This window comes from Mustelus asterias, unplaced genomic scaffold, assembly GCF_964213995.1.
Source record: "Mustelus asterias unplaced genomic scaffold, sMusAst1.hap1.1 HAP1_SCAFFOLD_1867, whole genome shotgun sequence".
Taxonomy (NCBI): Eukaryota; Metazoa; Chordata; class Chondrichthyes; order Carcharhiniformes; family Triakidae; genus Mustelus; species Mustelus asterias.
Genome location: NW_027591812.1, coordinates 36,949 through 64,021, shown reverse-complemented (window position 1 = coordinate 64,021; position 27,073 = coordinate 36,949). Strand labels below are relative to the sequence as shown.

The 27,073-nt window shown below is 42.8% G+C and overlaps 2 protein-coding genes across 3 annotated transcripts; one reads left to right on the top strand and one right to left on the bottom strand.

Annotated features, from left to right (window-relative positions):
* The first annotated feature begins 1,289 nt into the window (after positions 1 to 1,289).
* Positions 1,290 to 13,637, top strand: LOC144488796 (synaptosomal-associated protein 23-like). Its single transcript, XM_078206904.1, has 7 exons — positions 1,290 to 1,358; positions 2,091 to 2,132; positions 4,478 to 4,526; positions 5,451 to 5,568; positions 9,757 to 9,912; positions 10,452 to 10,596; positions 11,695 to 13,637. The coding sequence occupies exons 1-7, from the start codon at positions 1,302 to 1,304 to the stop codon at positions 11,758 to 11,760; spliced, it is 633 nt and encodes a 210-aa protein (XP_078063030.1). The 5' UTR covers positions 1,290 to 1,301; the 3' UTR covers positions 11,761 to 13,637.
* Positions 13,638 to 14,208: 571 nt separating this feature from the next.
* Positions 14,209 to 27,021, bottom strand: lrrc57 (leucine rich repeat containing 57). Of its 2 annotated transcripts, none has more exons than XM_078206902.1 (6): positions 26,835 to 27,021; positions 22,500 to 22,679; positions 20,771 to 20,906; positions 19,820 to 20,088; positions 17,014 to 17,199; positions 14,209 to 14,859 (listed from the first exon to the last, which is right to left on the bottom strand). In XM_078206902.1, exons 2-6 carry the CDS (start codon positions 22,581 to 22,583, stop codon positions 14,818 to 14,820), a joined length of 717 nt encoding a protein of 238 aa, XP_078063028.1. In that variant the 5' UTR covers positions 22,584 to 22,679; positions 26,835 to 27,021; the 3' UTR covers positions 14,209 to 14,817. The 2 variants fall into 2 exon arrangements, with proteins under 2 accessions (XP_078063028.1, XP_078063029.1); XM_078206903.1 differs by having other exon boundaries at positions 26,729 to 26,867.
* Positions 27,022 to 27,073: the final 52 nt, after the last annotated feature.

Sequence of the window (27,073 nt, the reverse complement as noted above, 5' to 3'; positions counted from 1 at the left end):
ATAGCATCAGCCATGATCTAAATGAATGATGGAATTGGCTGCAGGGGCTGAATGGTGTCATCCTATTCGTGTATAATCCCATTATTGTAGGTTTCAGTGGATAGCTGTATTGCCTGGTGTGTCACAAGTTTCAGGGTTCAAATTGCACTCCAGGACTTAAATACAAAAATTAAGGCTGACACTCCAGTGCAGCAATAAGGGAGTGCTGCATTGTAAAAGGTGACGTCTTTCAGATGTGATGCTAAACTGAGGCCCCAACTACCTGCTCTGGTGAATGTTAGAGATAGTAAGAAGTTTAACAACACCAGGTTAAAGTCCAACAGGTTTATTTGGTAGCAAAAGCCACCTTTTGGCTTTTGCTACCAAATAAACCTGTTGGACTTTAACCTGGTGTTGTTAAACTTTTTACTGTGTTTACCCCAGTCCAACGCCGGCATCTCCACATCATGAGTGTCAGAGATCCCATGGCACCGTTTCAAAGAAGAGCAGGTAAAGTTTATTTATTAGTGTTACAAGTAGGCTTACATTAACATTGTAATGAAATTACTGTGAAAATCCCCTAGTTGCCACACTCTGGTACCTGTTTGAGTACACCGAGGGAGAATTTAGCCTGGCCAATGCTCCTAACCAGATTGTGGGAGGAAGCTGAAGCATCCGGAGGAAACCCACGCAGACACGGGGAGAATGTGCAGACTGCACAGATAGTGACCTAAGTCAGGAATCGAACCCGGGTCCCTGGCGCTGTGAGGAAGCAGTGCTAGAGACTGTGCCACAGGGCCACCCTAAGTTAACCCTGGTGTCCTAGAAAATATTCATCTTTCAACAGCACTGGAACAAGAGATTATCTGGTCATTATCACAGTACTGTTTGTGGGAGCCTGCTGTGTGCAAAGTTTGCTGCCACATCTCCTGCACTACAACAGTGACTGCGGGTCAAAAGGGTAAAGCACTTTGAGACTTCCGATTGTCGTGAAAGTGCTATATAAATGTGAGTTAGTTTTCTTGTGAATAGCATGATGGTAGAATTTATTTTGGATGGACCTTGGGTTTTTATTTCTCATTCTGTAATATCTATGTAGGAACCAAAGGAATAGATGTAACATCTTTGCCAAGCCTGTGTTGAGCAAGGCTGAGCTGTTGCCCCCACTAGTATTTGCAACATTTGTTTGACATAACTCTTCCCGAACCTCAGGAGGAAGGACATCTGGTTCTGTTTTATACGTCTCACTCTCGCTCTCTTCCCTCTCTATTCTCTCTCTCTCTCTTCCCCCCCCCCCCCCTTACAGGTCTGGGCAAATCAGCATGGCAGACACGTCTGTTGAGGATATACAGCTCCGAGCAAACCAAGTGACAGATGAGGTGAGTCTGAGGTGAGGGGAAAGGTTTCAGTGGAAAACAGGCTGTGGAAGAGTTGGGTGGGGCTGAGGATGTGTTCTTTTAAACAGAAATAGGATTTTTATTCATTTCCTTCAAACTTTCCTCCTTTTATCCCCTCTGGACCTCTATAAGACTGGGATTGGTGGAAAGGTTGTGGAATTCTCCAGAGTGGGGTCTTGACATCCTCCAGAATCCCAGCAGATGAATAATGGTATCCGATTATTCAGTCAATGTCGGACATCACACCTGAGCCCAATTCTGTTCTCTCCACCCCTGCTCTTTCAAACAGGAGTCACTCAATAGAGAGTAAGTGCCCAACAGAAACCTGAGAGGCAATTTAGTCCTTTAATGCTTTCCCAGCTGAAATCAACTTGTTTTTTGGGCAAGGCTGTTAACAGCGCTGACCTAATGTCCCCACTTCAAACAATTTGCTGCCATTCCATATGTCAGCTATGTTGGAGTTGGTTAGACATGCCCCACATGATGCTCCCATTGTGCTTGGTTCAGCATCGGTTTCACTGGTGCTGAACCAAGGCCAACGCCTTTCCAACTATCCTGAGTTTGTTTACTTTTTGAAGGGGGCTGACTGCCAAACAATCAGTGCAGAACCTAGCAGTAAGGCTACAGAAGTGCAAATTATCACGGCTAGTGAATATCAGGCTGCTGGTTTGTGTGTTAATGCTCCCAACATGATTTCGGTTTCTCTATTCACAGTCCTTGGAGAGCACCCGGCGGATGCTGCAGATGGCGGAGGAGGTAAAGTTGAACTACTACTTTTATTGGCCTTGCGGTGCTTAGTGCCGGACGCCTGTCGAGGGTCACGGTGTCAGGTGCCAGTCAGGGGTCAATCATTAGTCTTTGCTACAACTTTGGACCATGCATTGTTCAGGTTTAATATTTTCATTGGTGCACACTAGAAATGTTGATGTTGTAGCTTTCCAAGAACGATGGGTGGGAGTGTCAGTCAAGCGAGGAGCAGACTGGAGCTGATTAGGCAAGGTTGTGCTTGACCATATGTCAATATTAAAACTCTTGTGTTTGTACACACCTCTTGCTCAGCCTACTAGGTTTCCTTGTGTAATGTTGCCCCTTAAGCTTTTGTCATTATAAATTCTGATGTCCACAGTTATAATACTAAATATCTCCTATAAACTAGTTGCTTTGAATTGTCTGGTCACCAGGTTCACACAATTCTCTCAAAATAGTCTCTGAATCTTGCAGCAAAACAGCAAAGGAGGTCATTCAGTGCATCAAGACACTTTGAAAGAACTATCCAATTCCCCAAAGCCCTGTGTTTTTCCCCTTTAAAGAGATATCCAATTCCATTTGAAAGCCATTATTATTCCCTTTGAAAGATATTATTTCCACCAATTTTAACAATTGTGTTGAATCTGGATCCTCTGATTACTGACCATCCTGCCAGTGGAAATAGTTTCTCTTTATTTACTCTATCATAATTCCTCAATCTTGAGCATTTCTAAATCACCCCTTAACTTTTTCTGCTTTAAGGATATCTCCAAAATTCTGTCTTTTCCACTATCCTTGCTACCATTCCAGTAAATCTTCTCTGCATCCTTCCCATAGTGTGGTGACCAGAACTGAGCATAATATCCCAGCTGATCAGTCATTTGTAAAGTTTTATTACAACTTCCTTGCTTCTGTACTCTATAGCTGTTTATAAAGCTTGTATGCATTTATTTTAAACATTTTCAACTTGTCTCGTCACCTTTAGAGATTTGTGTTTGTACACCTCCAGGTTCTGGCAACTGCCTTAACATTGTATTGTTTATTTTGTGTTGCCTCTCCTCATTCTTCCTATCAAAGCACATTACCTCACACTTTTCTGTGTTACGTTTCATCTGCCAGGTCCCTGCTGATTTCACCAGTAACGTCCTTCTGAATTCTGACTATCCTATTTATTGTTTACCACATTTGAGTATCGTACCAAACTTGAAATTATGCCCTGTATACCCAAGACCAGGGTATATGTATACATGTATTAAAAAGAACACTGATCTCTGGGGAACTTCTTGCATGCTTACCTACATTCGGGTGAACAATTGTTCAGTGCTGTTACTCTGCTTTCTAACCCATACCCAACGTAGTATCCACACTGCCATTATCCCTTTAATTCCATGGATTTTATTTTATTTGATTTATTATTGTCACATGTATTAGTATACAGTGAAAAGTATTGTTTCTTGCATGCTATTTAGACAAAGCATACCATTCATAGTGAAGGAAAGGAGAGACTACAGAATGTAGTGTTACAGTCATAGCTAGGGTGTAGAGAAAGATCAGCTTAATGGTCTATTCAAAAGTCTGATGGCAGCAGGGAAGAAGCTGTTCTTGAGTAGGTTGGTACGTGACCTCAGACTTTTGTATCTTTTTCCCGACGGAAGAAGGTGGAAGAGAGAATGTCCAGGGTGCGTGGGGTCCTTAATTATGCTGGCTGCTTTTCTGAGACAGCGGGAAGTGTAGACAGAGTCAGTGGATGGGAGGTTGGCTTGCGTGATGGATTGGGCTACATTCACAACGTTTTGTAGTTTCTTGCGGTCTTGGGCAGAGCAGGAGCCATACCAAGCTGTGATACAACCAGAAAGAATGCTTTCTATGGTGCAGTTGTAAAAGTTGGTGAGAGTTGTAGCAACATGCCAAATTTCCAAATTAACCAAATTGGTTAAGTATTGGAGAACGGGAAGGGCAAAAATGCATAATGAAGGAGGACACTGCAGATGAAGAGCTAGTGCAATGTTAATTTACAATCTACCTCAAGCAACCAAGTGGTTTTTGAGATTATTTTGACTCTTCAGATTCATGGTCCCAGTGTGAACATTGTAAACAAGGTGCTAGGCTTATTGGGAATTTGAAGCAGAGGCTGGAGATGCATAGACCTATTTTTCTGGGCTTTTAAATTGCAGATTGGCATCTTGAATATTGGTGGTGGGGATACAAAGGGAATGTCTGTACCATGGTTTCATTAAATCTGGCACAATGGTGGATATGGAGAATCAAGCTCTGTAGTACCATGCACACTGTTTCTGCTACTGTGCAACACCCTCCTCTGATTAAAAGTATGCTGACTTTTCTTTTCGTTTCAGAGCAGGGACGCTGGTGGCAAAACTTTGGTCATGCTGGATGAGCAGGGAGGTGAGTATGCAGTTCTGCCTGATAATCAACAAGGAGGTGGGACCCTGGGACTAATATTATTACTACATGGAGACCTATGGCTGGATAGGTTGCACCCATACTTGCGGGGGATGGGGTGGAACAAAGAACATGGGGGTGGCCCTGCAATGAGCAACAGGCAGTTTCCTTTAGAACAGCTGGGCTGGTTGAGGGCAGATTGTTGGGTGTATATGGGGTCATTGCCTCCAGTTCTGAATGCTGTCAGCCACTCAACTGTTGGGCCTTCCAATGGAGAGAAATTTCCTATTTCATTGTCCCCTCTCCTAAGTTAAACATTAAAAGTGAAGTTATGTTCCTCAGCAACCTCCAGACCTTTCAGTCTGTTTGACGGAGAGTTGGCTGAACAGGAATGATTGTGGAGAGGGGAAGTATTGGTTCTTGTGTTTCACATATTTGTGTGCTGATTCCTGGATGGAGTGAGCTTGATCTCTTTACATAAAAGTAAAATATTGATGCTGGAATCCGAAAAAACAGAAATAACTGGAAAATCTCAGCAGGTCTGAAAGCATCTTTGAAGAGAACTCTGATGAAGGGTCATCCAGACTTGAAACATTGGCTGTTTTCTCTCTCTACAGATGCTGTCAGACATGCTGGGATTTTCCAGCATTTTCTGTTTTTGTTTGAGCTTGATCTCTTACTGGATTATTCCCACTATGAGGGAAGTGGACCATGCCCTTTGTCAGAACTGGTAGGATGAAGCCTGATAGATGAAGTGTATGTGTGGAGAGGAAGGAGCTTCTGGTTGTTCCAGTAGACTTTCCCACTTCACATTTTGTGGCATTCTAAAGATTCATACAGTAAAATCTGGGTGAGTGCGGGAAGGGAACCCAATGGAGAGCAGTTCAGCTACACCTGACTTTACGATTATGTGCTGTTTTTGTTTAGAACAACTGAGGCGCATCGACGAGGGGCTGGATCAGATCAACCAGGATATGAAGGAAGCGGAGAAAAACCTGACCGACCTGACCAAGTGTTGTGGCCTGTGTGTATGTCCTTGCAGTAGGTAGGTGTCACTGGGCACATCCAGTGAATGGCTTCCAACTGACCCCATAGTTCCCAACCAAACCAGAGTACAGTCGAAAATTGGGCTTACATTTGTATCACACCTTTCATGGCCTTGGAAAGTTTCAAAGTTACAGGCAGTGAAGTACTTTTGGAGTGCAATCACTATTGTAATGTAGAAAATATCAGTTTATGCCTACAAGCTCCCACAAATGGCAACGTAATAATGACTGGATAATCTGTTTTAATGATATTGGTTGAGGGGTAGTGGCTGGGACATTGGGGAGAGTTCCTCTGCTCTTCTTTGAAATAGTACCATGAAATCTTTTGCACCCAACTGAGAGGGCACGCAGTTTAACATCTCACTCAAAAGATGGCATCTCTGATAGTGCAGCACTCCATCGGTACTGGAATATCAGCCTAGTTTATGTACTCAGGCCTCTGGAATGGAACTCTCAACCTTCTGACTCCGAGGTGGAAGTAATACAAATAAACCACAGCTGACAATATGTCACAGTAGGAAATTAATACGACGCTTTCAGTCCAGGCAAGTTACCAGACATTGTCCTTCAAATTAGATCCCCTGACGGTAAAATGGAGAGACTGAAATTGATCGAAGAATATATCTGGGCAATGGCTGTTTTACACGGTTACAGATGGGCATGCTGCTAGGGTTAAGGAATAATGTGGGAGCAATGTTGAGGGAAATTTACTCTGTATCTAAGCTGTGGTGCAGTTACCACTCCAGTTGTTGTTGTGTTGAGGGTTAATGTGGTGTTACTTGCTGTGTTGCAGCTGAGAGCTGCCAGTAGATTTGCTTCATGCTGACTATTTATGTAAAGTTTGTGCAAATGTGACTTGTAAATTGGACAGCATTTAACTTTAAAACCATAGGAGTCTTATCAGAATTTCAAGTTCTGGAACAGAAACTGTGGTTAAAGTGTGACATGCTCAGCATGAAGTGTGATTGTGTTTTTGAGTCTCTTGTGTCAAACCAACTAACTTTCTCCTCGTCACAATTCAGCTAAAACAATTAATTCTAACCAGCACAATCTGTTTGCTTTTGCTCCCATTGTTCATTAACTGGTTAACCAAACCAAGCTATGGCTGATAGGAATCTTAATTTCAGTGAGCAGCTCAGGGGGAGTGCTCCAGGCTTTTTCTGCAATACACAAATCTTCATTAACACTGCTCTACCTAAAATGTCTAATCTTTTGAGTTCGTTTTCTTGCTCTCTTTCTCTCATTCGCCCTCCTTTTCCCACCCACCCCCTTTTTCCTCCTAATGCTTCATTCGTTGGAGATTAACCTTAATATAAACCTGAGTGGAAAGTGGGAGCCAGTCAGTGACGTCCAGCGTGGAATCTGATACGGAGAACACATCCGATTTGGGATCATATCCACATATTAAGTAGGTGGTACGTTTAACTGCATGCTGCATGAGCCTGTTGTGTGCCTATTTAATTGTGTAAGTCTTGCAATTCCGTGCCATTAAATCAAAGAACATACAAACAAAGAACGCTTCTATAACATCTTTCACAACTTCTTGTCAGAAAGTGCTTCACATTCAGCTAAATACTTCCCTGTAGTATAATCGTTGTTGTAGCTCATCAGTGCACAGCAAGACCCCCACAAACAGCAATGTGATAATGACCAAATTATTTGCTTTTAGTGATGTTGAAAGAGGGATAAATGTTGATCAAGGCCCGGGGAAGGTCTGTTTGAACATAGTACCGTGGGATCTTGTCCACCTGACCAGGTGGAAATGGCCTCAGTTCAGCATCTCATCCGAAAGCAGTGCAGCAATCGCTCATTACTGCAATTAGTATATCAGTCTGGATTATATGCTCAAATCAAAAAGTGTAAGGAGAAGGATAAAGGAGATTACTAATATACTGGAACCACCAACAGAATGTCAAGATATGGGGGACAAAGAAGGAACTGGGAATGAGCAAAGTGTTGAAACTAAACCTAACAGGAAGAAATTATTCTGTAAATCATGAGAGAAAACACGAAGTGATTACTTCCTAGAAGTATTAACTAGAAAGGACAGAACAGTCAACTACATGATCTCCCCTAATTTATCCCTAGTTATTTTAGAGTCAGAGGTTTACAGCATGGAAACAGGCCCTTCGGCCCAACTTGTCCATCCTGCCCCTTTTTTTAACACCTGCGTTAGTCCCAGTTGCCCGCGTTTGGCCCATATCCCTCTATACCCATCTTACCCATGTAACTGTCTAAACTCTTTTTAAAAGACAACATTGTACCCGCCTCTACTACTACCTCTGGCAACTTGTTCCAGACGCACACAACCCTCTGTGTGAAATAATTACCCCTCTGAACCCTTTTGTATCTCTCCCGTCTCACCTTAAACCTATGCCCTCTAGTTTTAGACTCTCCTACCTTTGGGAAAAGATATTGATTATCTAGCTGACCTATGCCCCTCATTATTTTATAGACCTCTATAAGATCACCCCCTAAATCTCTATGATTCTATAAAAAGCATTTAGATAGTTACAAGGGTACGATGGGTATAGAGGGATATGGGCCAAATGCGGGCAATTGGGATTAGCTTAGGGGTTTAAAAAAAAAGGGCGGCATGGACAAGTTGGGCCGAAGGGCCTGTTTCCATGCTGTAAACCTCTATGACTCTATGCCTCCTACGCGCCAGAGAAAAAAGTCCCAGTCTAACCAGCCTCTCCATGTAACTCAAACCATCAAGTCCCGGTAGCATCCTAGTAAATCTCTTCTGTACTCTTTCTAGTTTAATAATACCCTTTCTATAATAGGGTGACCAGAACTGTACACAGTATTCCAAGTGTGGCCTTGCCAATGTCTTTTACAACTTCAACAAGACGTCCCAACTCCTGTATTCAATGTTCTGACCAATATCAATGGTTCCAGTACACTGGACTGTCCTGATATCCCTTGTATAAATCCATACTAACATTTGTCCATTAGTTTATAACTCCTTGCAAGCTTTGCTAGTTTGACCTTGATGATCGATTTTAGAACTTGCCTTGGTTCAGAACTTCCTGGATCATCCAATCCACGCTCCATCAAGGTGCTCCATTTGCTTTTTCCAGTTGTCTGATATCAGCTTTTATGGAGTGTCCCTATAATATTTGTGGGTTATTCTCAATTTTTAAAAATTCATTTATGACCAGACCAGCATTTATTGCCCATCCTCAGTTACCCGTTGAAACTGTGAATGGATTAAAATTGTATTTTCTTAGACTCACGATACCTTGGAGTGAGAGGGATGTTGTTTCGAGAAAGCTCCATGATTGAGTAAACGGCTCTCTCTGTCCCCATGTACATCTCAATGCATGTTCATCTAGCCATGAAAAGCACAGATGACCGAAACAGAGACTGAGAGTACAATGTTTGCTTCCTCTATCTTTTTCAGGAACTAAACAGTACGTCACAGAGGATATCTCTTACAAAGATCTTTTCAATTTTTTTCAGATCCTACACTCCTCTCCATACCCTGATCGTGTTAGTTAAATGCTCCCTGTTGTAGCCTCTGACTTATTATTAGAAATGCTACATTAGGGGATAATTGCATAAGTAGATACCTTTATGGTTCAGTTGGTTGCAGGCAGTGTGTAACTGACCAATTTGCCTTGGTCAATGTCTGATTCTGTCCCTGATCTGTGTTGAGTTAGCTGATCTCAGTCAGGCCACCATGATAAACCCATGTGCTATTGTATCAGGGATGGAGAAAGCAACTATGTCTCTATTCCTGATCCTTTGGCCCTGTTGGGAATTGTTTAGCGAGGACCAAATTGGACACTTAAAGGGACTGAATTGTTAAAGATGGTCTTCTGAATGAGGTGGCAGAGGCAGGACCTGTGGCAACCAACTCCCAGTGGTCCATGAAGGGAGGGAAACTTTGGAAAGGATCTCCAGATTGCAGTGCAGACTATTATAAGAGAGAAACAGGGCACAGGAAGAGGAGATTGCTCACAGCTACAGCAGGTACTGTTATGCTCATGCTAGAGAAAGACCTGTATTTACACACCACATTTCACAATCTCAATGTCTCTGTGCACGCTACAGCCAATGAAGTAATTTGTGTATAGTCATTGTTGTAATGAAATGGAGTAAACGCCTACCTCCCTCCCCAATGGAGGGATAAGTGGATGTGATTCCTCAATAACTCATTGTCACCTATCTTTCTCTCTCAGGGTGAAAAACTTTGAGATGCAGGATGCTTACAAGAAAGGCTGGGGCAGCGATTCTGATGGGAACACAGGCAGAGTTGTCTCCAGTCAGCCAGGCAACACGCATAACAACCATGAGATGACCAGACGGGGTGGTGAAGGAGAAGGCTACATTGCCAGGTAGTCAGGATGGGGCTACATCACAATCCAAAACCAGGGCACAGATAGCTGGAAGTGGTCACATACACAAGTCACTTGTCACTCCTCACATGCTGTGATCGGCGAGCAGACAAAGGGTCTTTTTAGCATTGATTGCCAATGGAAGCAGCAAGCACAGCCTTTCAACCTCTATTTTGTGAGAAGGTTCATGATCTTTTCACCTCTTCTTCCACTGTCCCTCAAGTCAGCATGATTTTTCCACCCATGAGAACGGGCGGCACAATCTCTCCAACCTCATCAAAGCCCCCCCCCCCCCCCCCACCCCCAAAGGGGGAGAGTAGGCATACCTCCCATCCCTTCTATTCCCCTTGGGAGATCTTTGCACGTTTCCAGAGTGTAGAAATCACCTCTTTCCTAATGTCTGTCTCACACTACCCCTGATTGTTAAGCGCCCCACTGGTGAATTTATTTTAAAAAAAGGATAATGATGGAGAAGCATTCAGTACACCAAGTCTCTAATGTCACATAGATCTAACTTGAGAATTTTGGTTCCATTTCAGGATAACCAATGACGCTCGAGAGGATGAAATGGAAGAGAATCTGCAAAATGTGGGCAGTATCATCGGAAATTTGAAAAACATGGCCGTTGATATGGGCAATGAAATAGACAGCCAGAACAAAAAGATTGGCAACATTACCGAGAAGGTACTTGCTGTGCTTTTACCCTCTTTCCTCAAAATGCTAATAATTTCAAACTGTAGATTACACTTAGAAGACAAGTGCTAGCTCCCTAACGTCTTGAGTATCTCCTCTTGAGAGCAAGATAACAAGCCCGGGAAACCCATCCTTAAATTACTGTGGTTACTAGACCCACCCAAGAGACTCGCATTGGGTCACGTTCCAGGTCTTTATTTTAAAAATGACCAGGTGAATGTCTAGCACATTATGGAAAATATATTTGTAGAAACTGTGCTAACCTGTTCCTTGCAGGAAAATCAAAATATAAGCTATTCCTTTGTGGATGGCGTTTTTAGGTTTCTTCAACTTGTCAGTTGTATGTGACTTCTAGTTAGTGTAACCTATTCATCTCTGAGGAAGACTGATAGACTTGTCTTAACTTGGTTGAACAGTTGTTGACTTATTACAGCTATGAACAACTTATAAGGCTTCCTGGATTTGAAGAACTCAGACACATCTAAAAATAACCAGTCATAGAGATCGTAGCAGATTACATGTTATGTTTGTTTAAATGTGGCTTGGCTCCTCCCTCCAGCCTGGATTGATGAACATTTATATTGTTACAAAGGGGTAGAAGTTACACTACATTGTAAAATGGCTGTTGTTAATGTGTCCCGTGTTTAATTCTGAGTACTACATCTCTCAAAGGATATAGTGGCCTCAGAACACAGTGCAGGTTCAGAATGATATTGGAGCTAAAAGAGTTAAATTGCAAAGACAGGTTAAGTAGCCTCGGCTTGCATTCCTTTGAATAGATTAAGGGGTTATCTAATTCATGTGCTTAAGATGATTAAAGGATTCAACAGGGTAGACATTTCAAAATTGAAATTGATAAAGACTTTTGTTAGGCACGGCTTTAAGGGATGTGGAATCAAGGTGATCTATTGTTCCTATATTGAGTTAGGCTATGGTGTAGATTTTAGTTGCAGCTAGTTATAAATTTATCTTGTGTTATATGTTCATTTTTAAAACTCAAAATAGCAACAGCAAACTTAATTTTGTGTGTGCAATTAGTACAGGAAAGGAGTGTGTGCACAAGATGCTGACTGTCTCTATGTTCAACAGGCTGATGCCAACAAAGCTCGGATCGATGATGCCAACCTGAGAGCAAACAAACTCATCAAAAACTAATATGGAGCTGAACTCGAGACTTGGCCTTGAATGTACAGCTTCACCTTGAGTCTGATTTCTGCATCCCTTTCTGTGGAAGTTATTATGCCATCTTGTGCCTTCCTGCACCTTGTTTTCACCCAATGAGCTGACTCCCTAAAATTCACATTGGTGCTAAGTGACTCTGTGCTTTTAATCAGTGCAGATTCCAAGCTGAACTCTGGAACCAGTCAGGAAGTGTCTGATTTCTTTTGCTCTCCTCCACATGTCCCCCTCCACCTTCCTCAGCACACACTGGCTTGATGTTTAAATGCGTTTTCGCAGCAGTACATTTATTTGTATGTTTCCAGTGTCCTGTTGACCACCGATACAAAGACTGTGGAAGGCTGACTGCAAGGGTCAAAACTGGGAGTTGTGAGCAATCCTCCAAATCAGCAATATCAGGGAGACTGGTAACTCTTTTCTCCCACTCATTTTTGCTCTTGCATCCTTCTTTCTTTCACCTCTTGCTGTGTTTGTCTGCTCTATCTTTAACTATTCATTTAAACTAAATATCTCAGACAGAGCTACATTGGCCAAGTAAGATGAGGATAATGTTGCTGTGAAGGAAGGTGAGGAGTAGTTTAATTGTACATGGTCTGGAATGACTATTTTCAGTTTGATTGTGATGAACTCATATTGAGAGTTACAGTGATTCTACCCACTTCAGTCTCTGGGTTATGGCATTAATCCAGATACTTACAGCCTCAGTGTCTCCCTATCCTTGCTCTGATTATTCCTTATTTCTTACCTGCTCTTGTTTTAGCTGTGAATGCTTCTCAATTGTTAATCATATTTAGTTTGGCAACCTAATGTTTAATAACACAATTCTGTTTCCTTTTGGTCAGTGTTCCCTCCCTTTTGGGGGAGGGGAACACTGACCAAATGTTACGATATGATGAATCCGCTGGAACTCGGACATTGAGAGGGAATTGAACCAGATTTGAAAAGTACTGCTGTTTGATGGTGACTGTGGAAATGCTACATCATATCAAACCACCTGGGCCTTCCTGTCAACCTCAAACCCTGCCTGTCACAAACCCCCACCCTTGCATTTCTGGCTTTGGTCTTCCCATCTACCCTGGATCATGGGTTTTCCTGTCAAATTCGTAGCACAGAGGCTGCTGTGACTAGGCCTACCCATCAACTTTAAACCTTTTCCTTAACCACAAATGACAAGGGCACCAATCATTTGGATTTCCCATCTGCTTCAACCACACCCCTGTCCCAATCCATCAACCTAAACCACCCAGTACACAGACCTTCAGTGAATGAGCCTGCACCCAGCGCACCATAGCAGCTGGATTACAACACTTGTCTTGCACCACACAGGGGAGCCACCCCCTCCCTTCCCCCCCCCCCCCCCCCCCATCTGTCCTTGTAGCACCGGGTAGGGAGCTGATCCAATGATAAAACTCTTCAATGGAGTAAAGTCAGTGGCTACTGAGGGCCAGCTGCAAGAACAATCTGAAATTAAAAATAATGATCTGCATACGGCTGAAGGGTGTGTGCAGGTTGGATGAAGCTGACTCCCCCCTTGGGCAGTATGCTCTATATAAAAGTCTGGTCTTCAGCCAGTGTGCCCCTTGCAGCTTCACATCACTTGCTATCAGCTACTTTTGTACAAAAGAAAAGATGATGAGTGGTGGTTGGGGCTGCACAGACTGTACAGTAGATATTACCATGCTTGTGGCTTGCTGTTATATTGCACATTTAATCATTTCTCTACTCTTCAATTGCATTGAGCTCATTTGGAAGTAATAATGTTTAATAGAAATAATGTGATTGCTAACTGCAACCTGACTCTACCTTAAATATGTTTCTTTTTCTAAAATAAATAAATCATCTTAAAAAAATCATGACTGAAGTAAAACTTGACATTGTATCAGATCAGGACTGTCGGACCCAGAGAATTATGGAATATTAATCAAAAACATTTAATTGTTAATTAACTAGTGTGGGAGGGAGGCCCCCACTCAGTACTTTCCTCACAACTAGCTAGCTCTTCATTTAGCCATTTTCAACGAATCCCCACAACTTTAGACTGATTTCTTCCGGCCTCTCCTAGATTGTACCTGTAGTAATAATCAAATCAGCTTATTTCTGGCAGGAAAAATGCCCTGATATTACTCTGTTCCACCTTTTCAAAGTTTTCCTGAAGGATTGAATTATTTCTGTTCTGGTGCAATTATAAGGGGCATTACTTCCCCTTCACAGTGGACAATTCTTGCTGTAATTTTGGTGACCATGTAGCTGAATTCCAGGTTCCCTTTTGCTCCTCTTACCACTAAATGTTTGCTGGAGTGGGGTGGGCGGGGTCTTGTATTTTGCCTCCTGAACCCCTTACCAAAACAAGTGATTATCTGGCTGGCCTTCCTGTTCCTACTGCTACTCATCAAACCAAAAAAGGGAAAATAATTAACAATGAAGCATTTTATATGTATGTACTTTATTTTATATATACAATGCTGTTTGAAATGATGGATAGAATGGAGCAAGAACTCTCAAACAAGTTGTTGGCACAGGGGCTGTGGCTGCATCATCACCTTTAACCAAGAATACTGAACCTTATCAGCATAGATACCAGCCCTGATCCCAGGCAGCAGCCTCTTTGCCAACAAGTTATAGCTTCAAGCTAAGGTTGAGCTGTTGTGGAGTAGGAAATACAGTGAAGAATGGTCAAGATACCCAAGCCATCTCTACCCAATTCCAGCTCCTATCCCAACTTAGGATATCATATGAGAAGTGTTACTGTTCATACAAAGTGTAACTGTAGTGGATTCCATCAGGAGTGTGCAGGACTGTTCACAGCAGTTTAAAGACACTAAAGTACAATGCATTTTATAAATTAAAGGCAGCATATCAGTTTTACTAATCCCAATGACTGGAATGTAGGCAGGGCTGAAGCCCTCGGTATCACATCATACTACCCTTCCCACTGTCTCCTTCAATGGGTTGGAATCAACTCCACGGTATGGTCTATTGCAAGTTACTACTACTGTTTAACCAGCTGTCCAGATAAGCAGTGACTTCAGATCTTCAAGAGAATTTCTTCTTTGTTGCTGTGAAGCGTTCCATATACTGAGGGAAGAGAAACACAAGTCAAGACCCATACACCCACTCAGGTATGGTGCAAATCATCACCACACTCAACCACCCACACCTGTCAGACTGTGCCATTTGCTAATCTATTGCCACACTCAATTTCACCCCTGCCACACACTGACTTCTCAGGTCTACCCTTAATCACTCAACCATGCCCTTATACTCAGTCCTTCCATGCACAACAACCCCATTCAGGTGGAACTAACCTTCTCACCTAGATCTCAGCCCTACCGACGAGTTTCTGCAAATTCTCAAACTATTTGCCTTCCCCACTCTGGATTGTGCACTGGAGTCAGAGTGGCATCAGGCTCTCGACAGAAATGAAAAGAATTCTGTGGATTCAGTTACATCAGTGAGTGGCACAGTGTTTAGCACTGCTGCCTCACAGCGCCAGGAACCCAGGTTCAATTCTAGTCTTGGTCACTGTCTGTGGAGTTTGCACGTTCTCCCCGTGTCTGTGGGTTTCCTCCTACAGTCCAAATATGTACAGATTAGGTTGATTGGCCATGCTAAATTGACCCTGTGAGGAATTAGCAAGGTAAATGTGTGCTGTTATGGGAATAGGGTCAGTACAGTAACAATGGGCCAAATGGCCTCCTCCTGTATTGTAAGATTCTATGAACATCGACATTCACATCAACAGAACACCTCTCGATCACTAATCACTACACCCTTCCCTTATTAATCTCATGTTCCTACTTGGGCCAATTTTGAGGAGTGGGTTGAGACTATGGGGAATGAGTGGGATATCAAAAGGATATAGGGAACTAGAGCAGGACAGTGGGTTTATCCAAGGTGGGACAAAGAAGGTGGGGGGGCGGGGCGGGGGGGGGGGGGGGGGGGGAGAAAGAGTGGATTCCAGGAGAAAGGTATAGAGTCAGAGGTTTACAGCATGGAAACAGGCCCTTTGGCCCAACTTGTCCATGCTGCCCTTTTTTTTTTGAACCCCTAAGCTAGTCCCAATTGCCCACATTTGGCCCATATCCCTCTATACCCATCTTAGTCATGAAACCATCTAAACACTTTTCAAAAGACAAAATTGTACACGCCTCTACTACTACCTCTGACAGCTTTTTCCAGACACTCTCCACCCTCTGCGTGAAAACATTGCCCCTCTGGACCCTTTTGTATCTCTCCCCTTAAACCTATGCCCTCTAATTTTAGACTCCCCTACCTTTGGAAAAAGATATTGACTATCTCGCTGATCTATGCCCCTCATTATTTTATAGACCTCTATAAGATCACCCCGAAGCCTCCGACACTTCAGAGAAAAAGTCCCAGTCTATCCAGCATAATGCATTTTGGTAGGTCCAATGCATGTAGGAGTTATACAGGTGGTACCCTTTGGACTATTGGTAGGCAGAGAGATCTGGGCGTACATGTCAACTGAATACTGAAAGTGGCAATGCAGGTGGATAAGGTAGTCAATAAGGTATACGTGCCTTCATCGGTCAGGGCATTGAGTATAAAAATTGGCAGGTGATGTTGCAGCTGTACAGAACCTTAGTTAGGCCTTATTTAGAATATTGTGTACAATTTTGGTTGCCACACTACCAGAAGGATGTGGATGCTTTGGAGAGGTTACAGAAGAGATTTACCAGGACGTTGCCTGGTCTGGAGGGTATTAGCTGTGAGGAGAGGTTGGATAAACTCAGTTTGTTCTCATTGGAACGACAGATGTTGAAGGGTGACCTGATAGAAGTTTACAAGATTGAGTAGCAAGGACAGTGTGGGTAGTCAGATGCTCTTTCCTAGGGTAGAAAAGTTAAGTACTAGGGGACATAGGTTTCAGATGCATAGGGAAAAGTTTAGAGGAGATGTGTGAGGCAAGTTTTTTTTAAACACCGATATTAGAGTTGATAATTTATGAATCAAACACTAGTGTAGACTAGATTAACCTGTTTTGTCCTGGTACACTAACAGACTTGAGTAAGCACTGACAATGCGAGTACAGATGTTAAAACCTGGCTCCAATCTGATTCCACAGCATTCTGCAAGCACAAGGAATGTTGTCAGGGTTTCAAATGGGATTCTTTGCCAGAAGTGACACATGAACCTGCCTATTCTGTTTAAGGTGTTGGTTATCCTATTGGCACTACTAGTCCTTGCCCTTTACACACTGTAACCAACCTTATCGTACCCCTCCAGATCTCGCAGATTCTTAATTTCAAAAAGATTTCCTTCAACAGCCAGCAGGGAGATCTGAGAGTCAGCCAGAATGCTGACAGGGATCATGGAGATTTCTAAACAGTTCTCCTCAATCCGCAAAACCTTCAGCCGTGGACAGCGGGAGATGTGCGATGAAATCAGAGAGACCTGAAAGTACAAAATGGTTACTTTTAAACTTCAAACCAAGACATAAAACCAGTAGCTTATCATGCACAGGCCTCATACTGTAGATGTACTGCTCTTATGTAGTATATTCTACCTACACCTTTTCCCACCTATGGGTTCTTGAATCAGTACACAATTAATGGCATTTTTTCCACAAAAAAAAACATTGTACTGATGGATTTGTACAATAAATTGAATTGTATTGATGCTTTTGAGAAAAACACTGGTTGCCTAATTTATGGGGATCAATATTGTTTTAACAGTTATTAATAATGCACACCCCTCATACAGTGCACAACCCCCAGTGGATAACCTTTACTAGGTACAGGAGGCCATTCAGCTCCTCAAATCTGTTCTGCCATTCAATTAGATGAGGCTGACTTGTATCTTGACTACAAACCCACCTTAGTTCCATAACTCTGAATTCCCTTGCCTAACAAAGATCAATCTCGGTTTTGAAATTTTCACCTCGCTAACAGCTTTGTGTGAGAAGAAATATTTCCTGACATCACCGCTGAACGCCTAGCTCCAATTTTAAGATTGTGCCCCCTGGTTCTGGACTTCCACAAGAGGAAAGAGTTTTCTAACTACCCTACCAGACCATTTAATCAAATACTTTAATCAGATCACCCCTATAACTTCTAGACTCAAAAGGGTTACCAGCCTAATTCATACAAGATCTGATAACTGAACCCTTTTAGCCACTATGATGATCAATTTGTGCTCCAAGACCAATATATCTTTGAGATACATTGTCCAAAGTTGAACAGAGTCAAACCAGAGAGTACTATAATTTCCACTGCTTTATATTCCAACTCTCAGCTAGTACTTTTCCATTAGCTTTTAGTGATCTCTGTATTCAAACCTCAATCTCTCTCTGCTCATCCTTGGTTCATTTTTCATCATTTAGAAAATGCTCTGATCTATCTATCTTGGGTCCAAAGTGGTTTTCTATTCCTCCTTCCAAACAAGAGTGAAAAGCTGTGACTCTGAACCCTGGAGGCACCAGTTGTCCCACCTACCACTGAGTACATACACATCAGGCCCAGTCTTTGTCCCTTCAATTCATAGAATCATACAGTGCAGAAGAGGCTCTTTGGCCCATTGAGTTTGCACTGACATGAGAAACACCTGAACTCCCATCTACCAGCACTTGGCCCATAGCCTTGAATGTTATGACATGTCAAGCGCTCATCCAGGTACTACTTAAAGGATATGAGGCAACATGCCTCTACCACCATCTGGGTAAAAAGATTTTTTCCTCACATTCTCTCTCTTTCTCTCTCTCTTCCCCCCCCCCCACAAAAACCACCTGCTCCTCACCTTGAACCTATGTCCTCTCACGACTGACTCTTCAACTAAGGGGAACAGTTGTTCCCTTTAAACTGTCCATGCCCCTCAATCGGGTTGCCCCTCAGTCTTCTCTGCTCCAATGAAAACAACCCAAGCGTATCTTCATAACTTTATTCCAGGCAGCATCTGGCTGAATCTCCTGAGCACCCCCTCCAGTGCAATCACATCCTTCCTACAATGTGGTAACCAGAACTGCATACAGTACTCCAGCTATGATCTCACCAAAATTCTATACAACTCCAACATGACTTCCCTGCTTTTGTAATCTATGCCTTGATTGATAAAGGCAAGTGTCCCATATGCCTTTTTCATCACCCTACTAACATGGTCTTCAGAGATCTATGGACAAATGCGCCAAGGTCCCTTTGTTCCACAGAACTTCGTGTCATGCCGTTCATTGAATACTTGTGAAATTATTCGTTCCAAAGTGTATCACCTCTCGCTTTTCAGGGTTAAATTCCATCTGCCACTTATCTGCCCATTTGACCATTCTGTCTATATCTTGCAGCCCAAGACACTCTGCTTCACTTAACCACCCAACCAATCTTTGTCATCCATAAGCTTACTAATTCTATGCCCCACAGTCATCTATATCGTTTTTGCTACTACGATCCTAGGTATTATGTATGCCTCTGTGGACTAAGGGGCATAAAGAATCAAGTAGACTTCAATACTAGGAGTTTTTTATTGAAGGTGTGCACTCATACATAGTTAAGTCTAAGATTACTCAATGGGATCCCACACTGGGCTGACCCATACTCAAAGGGGCATTCTGCATCCCAAACCCAACATACAATATATATATACACATCTCATTAGGTGGAACCTTGTCAAGTGCCTTCTGAAAATCTATAAAGATAATATTCACAGGCAATCCCATATCTATATCAGCAAACCCTCAAAAAATTCAACTAAGTTCAATAGACATGGCATAACCGTTACAAATACATTTTGGCTTTATCTGCGTAGGCAGTCACAATTAATAATGGACATAGCTCAGTGCTAGGCTTATACCGAGAAGAAGAAATAATGCAGATTGTAGTGTGGGCAATAATGCATGCAATTTATGGTGTACATATAATGACACACAGTTCACATTGTGCACAACAATACAAATCTTGGTGTACAAATAGTGTACACAAACTGTAGTATGCACAACTATTAGCACACCCAACTCAAAGTGCACAATTAATATACACAGTTCATCCTCTTGTACTATTGAGCAGTGTAGTGCTTGCCTGTGACAGACCTGGTTCTGGTTGACATTGAGTTCAATGGCCTGCAGCTGCTCCAATTCATCTGGAAGTCGCTGGATTCGGTTTTTGGACAGATCCACGACGTCCAAGTGTCGGAGGCGGCAGAGCTGGAGTGGGAATTCTCGAAGCTGGTTCCCAGAGAGATTCAGGGTTTTCAGGGCTGCGAGCTGGCCAAAGCTGGAGGGAAGCTGTTTCAATGAGTTATTGTTGAGGTGAAATGCTTCCAATTTCTTGAGCTTGCCCACATCCTCGGGGAGAACAGCTGACAGAGAAAAATGTCAAGAAACCTGTTCAATGAGTAGAACTGCCAACCACTGAGGTACCAAGCTACATGTTAGTTACTGGGTCATTCTGGGCCTGGGGACATGATATGAAAGGGAAGGGCTCAGATTCATGGTGCATTAGGATCAGTTTGGAGGCAGGATGGGTCTGTACAGGAGAGACAGGGTACATGAGAGATGGATTCAGGTTCCTGAGATTGGGATCAGTGAACATAGTTTGGGGGGGGGGGGGGGGAAGAGGAGGAGAGGAAAGAGGAGGAGAGGAAAGAGTACTTTATACAAGATGGACAGGCTTCACATGAACAAGGCTGAGACAAATGTCCTTCCTGGCAGAGTATCCTAACTAGTGTTTTGGGGATGAGTTAAACTATAATGGACAAGTAGAAAGAGAAAGGACAATGAATGCAGGAAAGAGAGAGAAGAACAGGTAAATTATAGAAAAGCACATCAGGAGGAAGAGCAATTAAAAGAAAACCTTAAATGGAAAGTAGTTTGCAGTAATAAACTCACATTTCAAAGGATTGTGAATAAAATTGGTGAGCTGGAGGGACCGAATGCTTTAGGGCACAGAGTGATCTAAAGTAATGGTATCAATGAAGATGTATGCTGCATGGGATTGGAATGGATTGGGCTGTGTGCCACTGATGGCCTACTGAGTCTTACCCAATTTATTGCTATTCAGATTCAAACTCTTCAAAACTGTGAAATGGCCGATGAGAGAAGGTAACGTTTCGATCTTGTTTCCTGAAAGATCCATTGTCCTTAAACTCGATGCGAGTCTTTGCAGGTCCATGGGAAACTGAACATTAAAAGAACAAATCCAGAAATCAATAACCTTTAAAGAACCGTTAAAGAAGAAAAAAGGGAATTCCACATGCACCACACACTACACAAGAGTCTGAACCAAATACCTTCCCTGAATAACCTTGTCCATCATAACCACCTGCTAGGAGAACATATGGGTGTAAAGGATTTAGGTAATTAAGCACTACTTTAATTTCAAAGGGCTGCAGTTTTCTCAACAGATTAATGAGGTTTGCTCCTGTATCTTGTGCACAGTTTCACTGGAATAGCACAGGAGGTTAAAATAGTGAAGTAAAAGAATGGGAGGGGGTGTTAAAGGAGAGTGAGAATGGAAGTGAATGTTAAAGTTGCCGAGATGAGAAATGTCTTACTCTAATCACTGATTCCTCAGATCAGCGAAGTACATTATGTACAAGAAACAATCATTTTCACATTCCGTTCCCAAGAATTAGAAACATAATGACCTAGATTAAGAGCTGATCTGATTGGAGATGTTTAAGATGATTAACGGTTTTTGTAGAGTTGATACAGAATAATGATTACCTCTGGCAGGGCCACTCCAGAACAAGGGGATACAACCTTAAAAGTTAGAGTTAGGCTGTTCAGTGGTCATTTCAGAAAGCATTTCTTCACAAAGGATAGTAGAACTCTTTCCTCTCTCTCTTTCCCACCCATCCACGATCTGTGTCACAGAACAGTTCAAGGGGCTGAATGGCCTCCTCTCCTACGTTCTATTGACTGGTTACTTATGATTTTAGCCTTAGCAGTAAGTAAGTTAAAAAAGGTATAGAAAAGGATCATTGTGTCTCACTCAAATTGGCCTTGCTGTTTATCTCATTTTGTGAAGGGAAGCATCAGTCTGGGTCGCTGTTTTCCATTACTCTCCCATGACTGTTATAGTGAAGTGTGAAAGGAGATATATCATTGGGAGTAGTACAGAGGTGGTTTACTGGGATGATCCTGAGTATGGAGGGACTGCCATATGAGAAAAGATTAAGCAGGTTGTGTCTGTACTGCTTGGAGTTCAGAAGATGAGGGGTAATATGATTGAAACATAAGATTCTTAGGGGGTTAGATAGGATAAATGTTTCCATTCATGAGCGAGTGCAAGACCAGAAGGCATAATCACAGAATTAGGGGGTGCTCATTTAAAATGGATTTGAGAAAGAATTTCTTCTCTCAGAGTGGTGAATCTTTGGAATTCTTTACCCCAGGAAGCTGTGGAGCCCGAATCCTTGAACATTTTTCAAGGCTGAGATTGATAGGTTTTTAATCAGTGGTAGAATTAGGGTTACAGAGATAAGGCAGGAAAGTGGATTTAGTGAGGGTTAGATCAGCTATGATCTTATTAAATGGCAGAGCAGCCTCGAAGGGCTGAATGGCCTACTCCTGTTCTTTTTTCTTATGGTCTTATGCAGAGGAAGGGACAAGATCCAGGGTCGAATGTGAAGTCCCCCCCCCACAGTTTTTTTCAGGCTGCTGGCAATCATGATTTGGACACAAACACAATCCTCGACCACTGTGACAAGACATCACTAAGATCCAACACAAATATCACAATTCTCTCAATTTTGCTGCAGTTTCTTACCTCATTCAGCCCTTTCCCTGTGAGCTGGAACACCCCCGTCTTCTGTGCAGTTTCCAGATGAGCTTTCAGGGCACTGTTCCCCATGGCAAAACTGTGCAAATCCAAAAAACACAATTTCCCCAATCTCTGGTCACATCCACGTCTAGTCTAGACAAGACCCGCAATCCCACCAGAACATACCTAAGATAAAAACACACAAGTCAACAAACTCAAAATCCCATCGGTAAATCTCAACCACTCATCTACTCAGAACAGTTAAAATAATCCCCCCTGGGACAACATGCCTAACATTCCCCAGAGGTCAATATGATTCCTGCCCCCAACTCGGGTGAACCCATTCATGTCCCCCTAACCCCATGTCAAGGTGCTCTCACTACAACATGCTCCATTTGTCTCACTTCATTTCCCAGAAATGGATCCAGCATTGCTTCCTTTCTCGTTGTGCAGGAAACATACTGACCAAGAAGATTCTCCTGCACACATTTCAGGAATTATTTCCTTTTACACTGTTATTACTGAAGTACATTAGAATAATTGAAATCCCCCATTACCACTACATTGCTAACCACTGTGCTGCCAATGCTGCCTCACAGCGCCAGGGACCCAGGTTCAATTCCCGGCTTGGGTCATTGTGCAAACTCCACACAGACATTCTCCCCGTGTCTGCGTGGGTTTCCTCCAGGTGTTCCGGTTTCCTCCCACAGTCCCAAAGATGTGCTGGTTAGGTGTATTGGCCATGCCAAATTCTCCCTCAGTGTACCTGAACAGGTGCCGGAGTGTGCTGACTAGGGGATTTTCACAGTAACTTCATTGCAGTGTTAATGTAAGCCTACTTGTGACACAAATAAAATAAACTTTTAAACATAATTCACACACCATTTTGCAATTTTCCTGAAAATATTCTCCTCTATCTCCTTCCATTATTTAGTGGCTTATAATATATAAGGTGTAGCGCACAGCTTATAGCATCAGCTGTACTTCAAGCCTCTGTATCACTTGTAGGTTCAATTCCACTCCTGGAATTGGACAAAAAAAAAATCAAAGCTGACATCTCAGTGCAGTACTCGGAGGGAATGTTGCACTGTCAGAGATTTTAAAAGACATTTACAATATTTAAAAGACATTTAGACAGCTACATGGATAGGAAAGGTTTAGAGGGATACGCAGGCAAATGGGACTAGTTCAGTTTAGGATACCTAGTCAGCATGCATGATTTGGGCCCAAGGGCCTGTTTCCGTGTACATCTCTCTATTTCTAGGTGGCACTTCCAGATCAGATGTTAAATTGAGGCTCTGTCTCTCCTTCAGGTAGATGGCACTATTATTGTGAAGATAATGAAGGGCAGCACGGTTGCATAGTGGTTAGCACTGCTGCCTCACAGCGTCAATTCCGGTCTCGGGATCACTGTCTGTGTGGAGCTTACACATTCTCCCTGTGTCTGCATGGGTTTCTTCCTGGTGCTCCAGTTTTCTCCCACAGTAATGCTAAATTGACCCTAGTGTCAGGAAGATTAGCAGGTTAACACGTGGGATTACAGGAATAGGGCCTGGGTGGGATTGTGGTCAGTGCAGATTTAATGGGCTGAATGGCCTCCTTCTGCACTGTAGGGATTCTATGATGTGGAGATGTTAGCGTTGGACTGGGGTAAACACAGTAAGAGTTTTAACAACACTAGGTTAAAGTCCAACAGTTTATTTGGTAGCAAATGCCATTAGCTTTCGGAGCGCTGCTCCTTCGTCAGATGGAGTGGAAATCTGCTCTCAAACAGGGCACAGAGAGCAGATTGTTTGAGAGCAGATTTCCACTCCATCTGACGAAGGAACAGCACTCCGAAAGCTAATGGCATTTGCTACCAAATAAACCTGTTGGACTTTAACCTGGTGTTGTTAAAACTCTTACTGGGATTCTATGAATCGGGGAAGTTAGCCCTGATGTCCTAGCCAATATTTATCCTTCAATCACCATCACTAAAAAGCTTCCTGTGTGCAAATTGGCTGCTACATTGCCTACATTACAAAGGTGACTATATTTAAAAAAATATTTCATTGATTGTAAAGTGCTTTGCAGTGGTCATGAAGGATGCTACAGAAATGTAAATCTGTCTGTCTTTATTCAAAAAAAAAACTAAGTCTTCATTAGAGAAGAGGATGTTGTCAAAATTAAGCAAAACTAAACACTATGGGATTAAAGGGTCTAAGGCAGCATGGATACTACATTGGGTAAGGAGCAGAAAGTAGAGCGCAGTGTCAAGCAGTTGTTTCTTGGACTACAGAGAATGGCATTGTCCACAGATCATTGTTGGTATTGCAGTTCTTGTTGATATTTAATGACTTGAAATTGTGTACACAGGGTAAAATTTCAAAGTTTGCAGATGACACAATACTCAAAAATAGTAAACAATGAGAAGAATCATGATTGACTTTAGCAGGGCATAGATAGATAAATGGATGGAATAGGCAGATGCATGGCAGTTGGTTTGCAAATGGAAGTGTGGAGCGAGACATTTTCGGTAGAAGAATGAGAGGCAACATAAACTAAAGGGTATAATTTCAAAAGGGGTTGCGAAAGAGAGACACCCAGGGATATTTGTATATAAATACAGATGCAGAGTGTAAAAGGCTTCAGCAAGAATATTCAACTACTTGCATTTATATAACACCTTCAACCAGTACAACATCCCAACATGCTTCACAGGAGCATTATAAAACAAAATTTAAACTGCACCACACACGCGATGTTAGGACAAGTGACCAAAAGCTTGGTTGGAGGGGTAGCTTTGAAAGAGCATCTTAATGGAAAGAAATGTATAGAGAATTAGGGAAGGAGTTCTAGAACTGAAGGTATGGCCACCAATGGTAGGAGGTAGGTAGATCAAGGAGTGGAGTTGGGATTTAGGAAATTACCCAAGGAGGAAAAATGAAAGGAGACATGATGATAAGAGACTGGTCTAGCAGGGATAAAAGAGAAAAGTTAAAATACTGAAACTAGAAGTGATGGACTCATGTCCTGGAGTGCCAACTAAAAAATGCAAGTGAGTGGATACAAGAAAAACTCAAGTTACATAGGTCTGGTTTTGTAGTAATTAAGATACTTATGTCCCAGTAGAAAAAGACAATACGAGGGAGTCCAGAGTTGAAGTCAGAAATCCTATGGTTGAATAAAGTTGATACAGGTAGGGTCAAGTTGGCATGGAGCTTTCGTGAATTGTTGTCACATTTTAGAGGATGGGATTTCAAGGCCATACAGTGGATGCAAAGAGGACTTCAATCATGTGGAGAATCTGGAAAGGCTGGGTTGTTCTCCTTAGAGCAAAGAAGGTTAAGAGAAGATTTGACAGAGGTTCAGGAATAATTTTGGTAGAGTAAATAAGAAGTGGCAGAAGGATCAGTAACCACAGAACACATTTAAAGGTGATTGATAAAAGAACCACAGGTGACATGAGGAAACATTGGCCGGAGTTTTACCGTTCCACCTGCCATGGGAATCAGAGCAGGCAGGGGGTGGAGCATGGAAAGGTCCGTTGACCTAGGGCAGGATTTTACAGTTTTGGGAAGAGCAAGGCCTTAAAATCCCACCCATTACCTTTTCCACAGCACGTAGAATCATAGAATCCTTGCAGTGCAGAAGGAGGCCATTCGGCTTATCAAGCCAGCACTTACAACAATCCCACCCAGGCCCCAATCCCGTAAAACCACTTATTTATCCTGTTCATCACTTTAACACTAAAGAGGTAATCTAGCAGGGCCAATTAACCTAACCTGCACATTTTTGGACAGAGAGGAAACCCGAGCACCCGTAGGAAACCACGCAGACACGGGAAGAATGTACAAACTCCACATAAGACAGTGACCCGAGGCAGGAATCGAACCCAGGTCCCTGGCGCTGTGAAGCAGCAGTGTTAACCACTGATGACGATCTGCAATGCACTACCTGAAAGGGAGGTGGCAGCAGATTCAATAACATTTGGCGAGAAAATTGCTTAAATACTTGAAGGAGAAAAATAATAGGATTACGTGGAAGTAGGACTGTTGGCTCTTTTAAAGAGCTGACACAGGCACAGAGACCACTTCTGTGCAATTCTTTGATTCGATCTATGCATTTTTCCAGTATCAGTTATAGGTAAGACTCAGAGGAACCCACTGTCCACAGGCTGTCAGGGAGAAGATGAGACAGTTAAGTAGTGGCTGGGCAGCTTGGATTTTAAACGTAATAAAAAATGTTGTAAATACTGAGCAGAAGTGGCAGCAGTCCCCTCGTCAGATTTTCGAGCTCTGCTGATTTTAAAGGAGATTGAATCTTGAAGGGAGTTAGTCTCCCTTGGATCCCGGTCAGTACCTGTCTCTGCGGCCTGCTCCTCCATTTGTTGTGGGTGGACGGGCGGCGCCTTTTCCCAGTTACAGGGTGGAGCCAGCTTCACTCCATAATCCGGAAACCGACTACAAAACGATCCCCCAGGCATTTCCGCTGGGCCCGGACTCGGAGCCTGTTCCAACCCCGTGACCGTCCCACTCACCGTCACACCGCCCGCGCCTTGCAACGTCTCCAAGGTAACCGCCTCCTTGCAAACTCCCAGG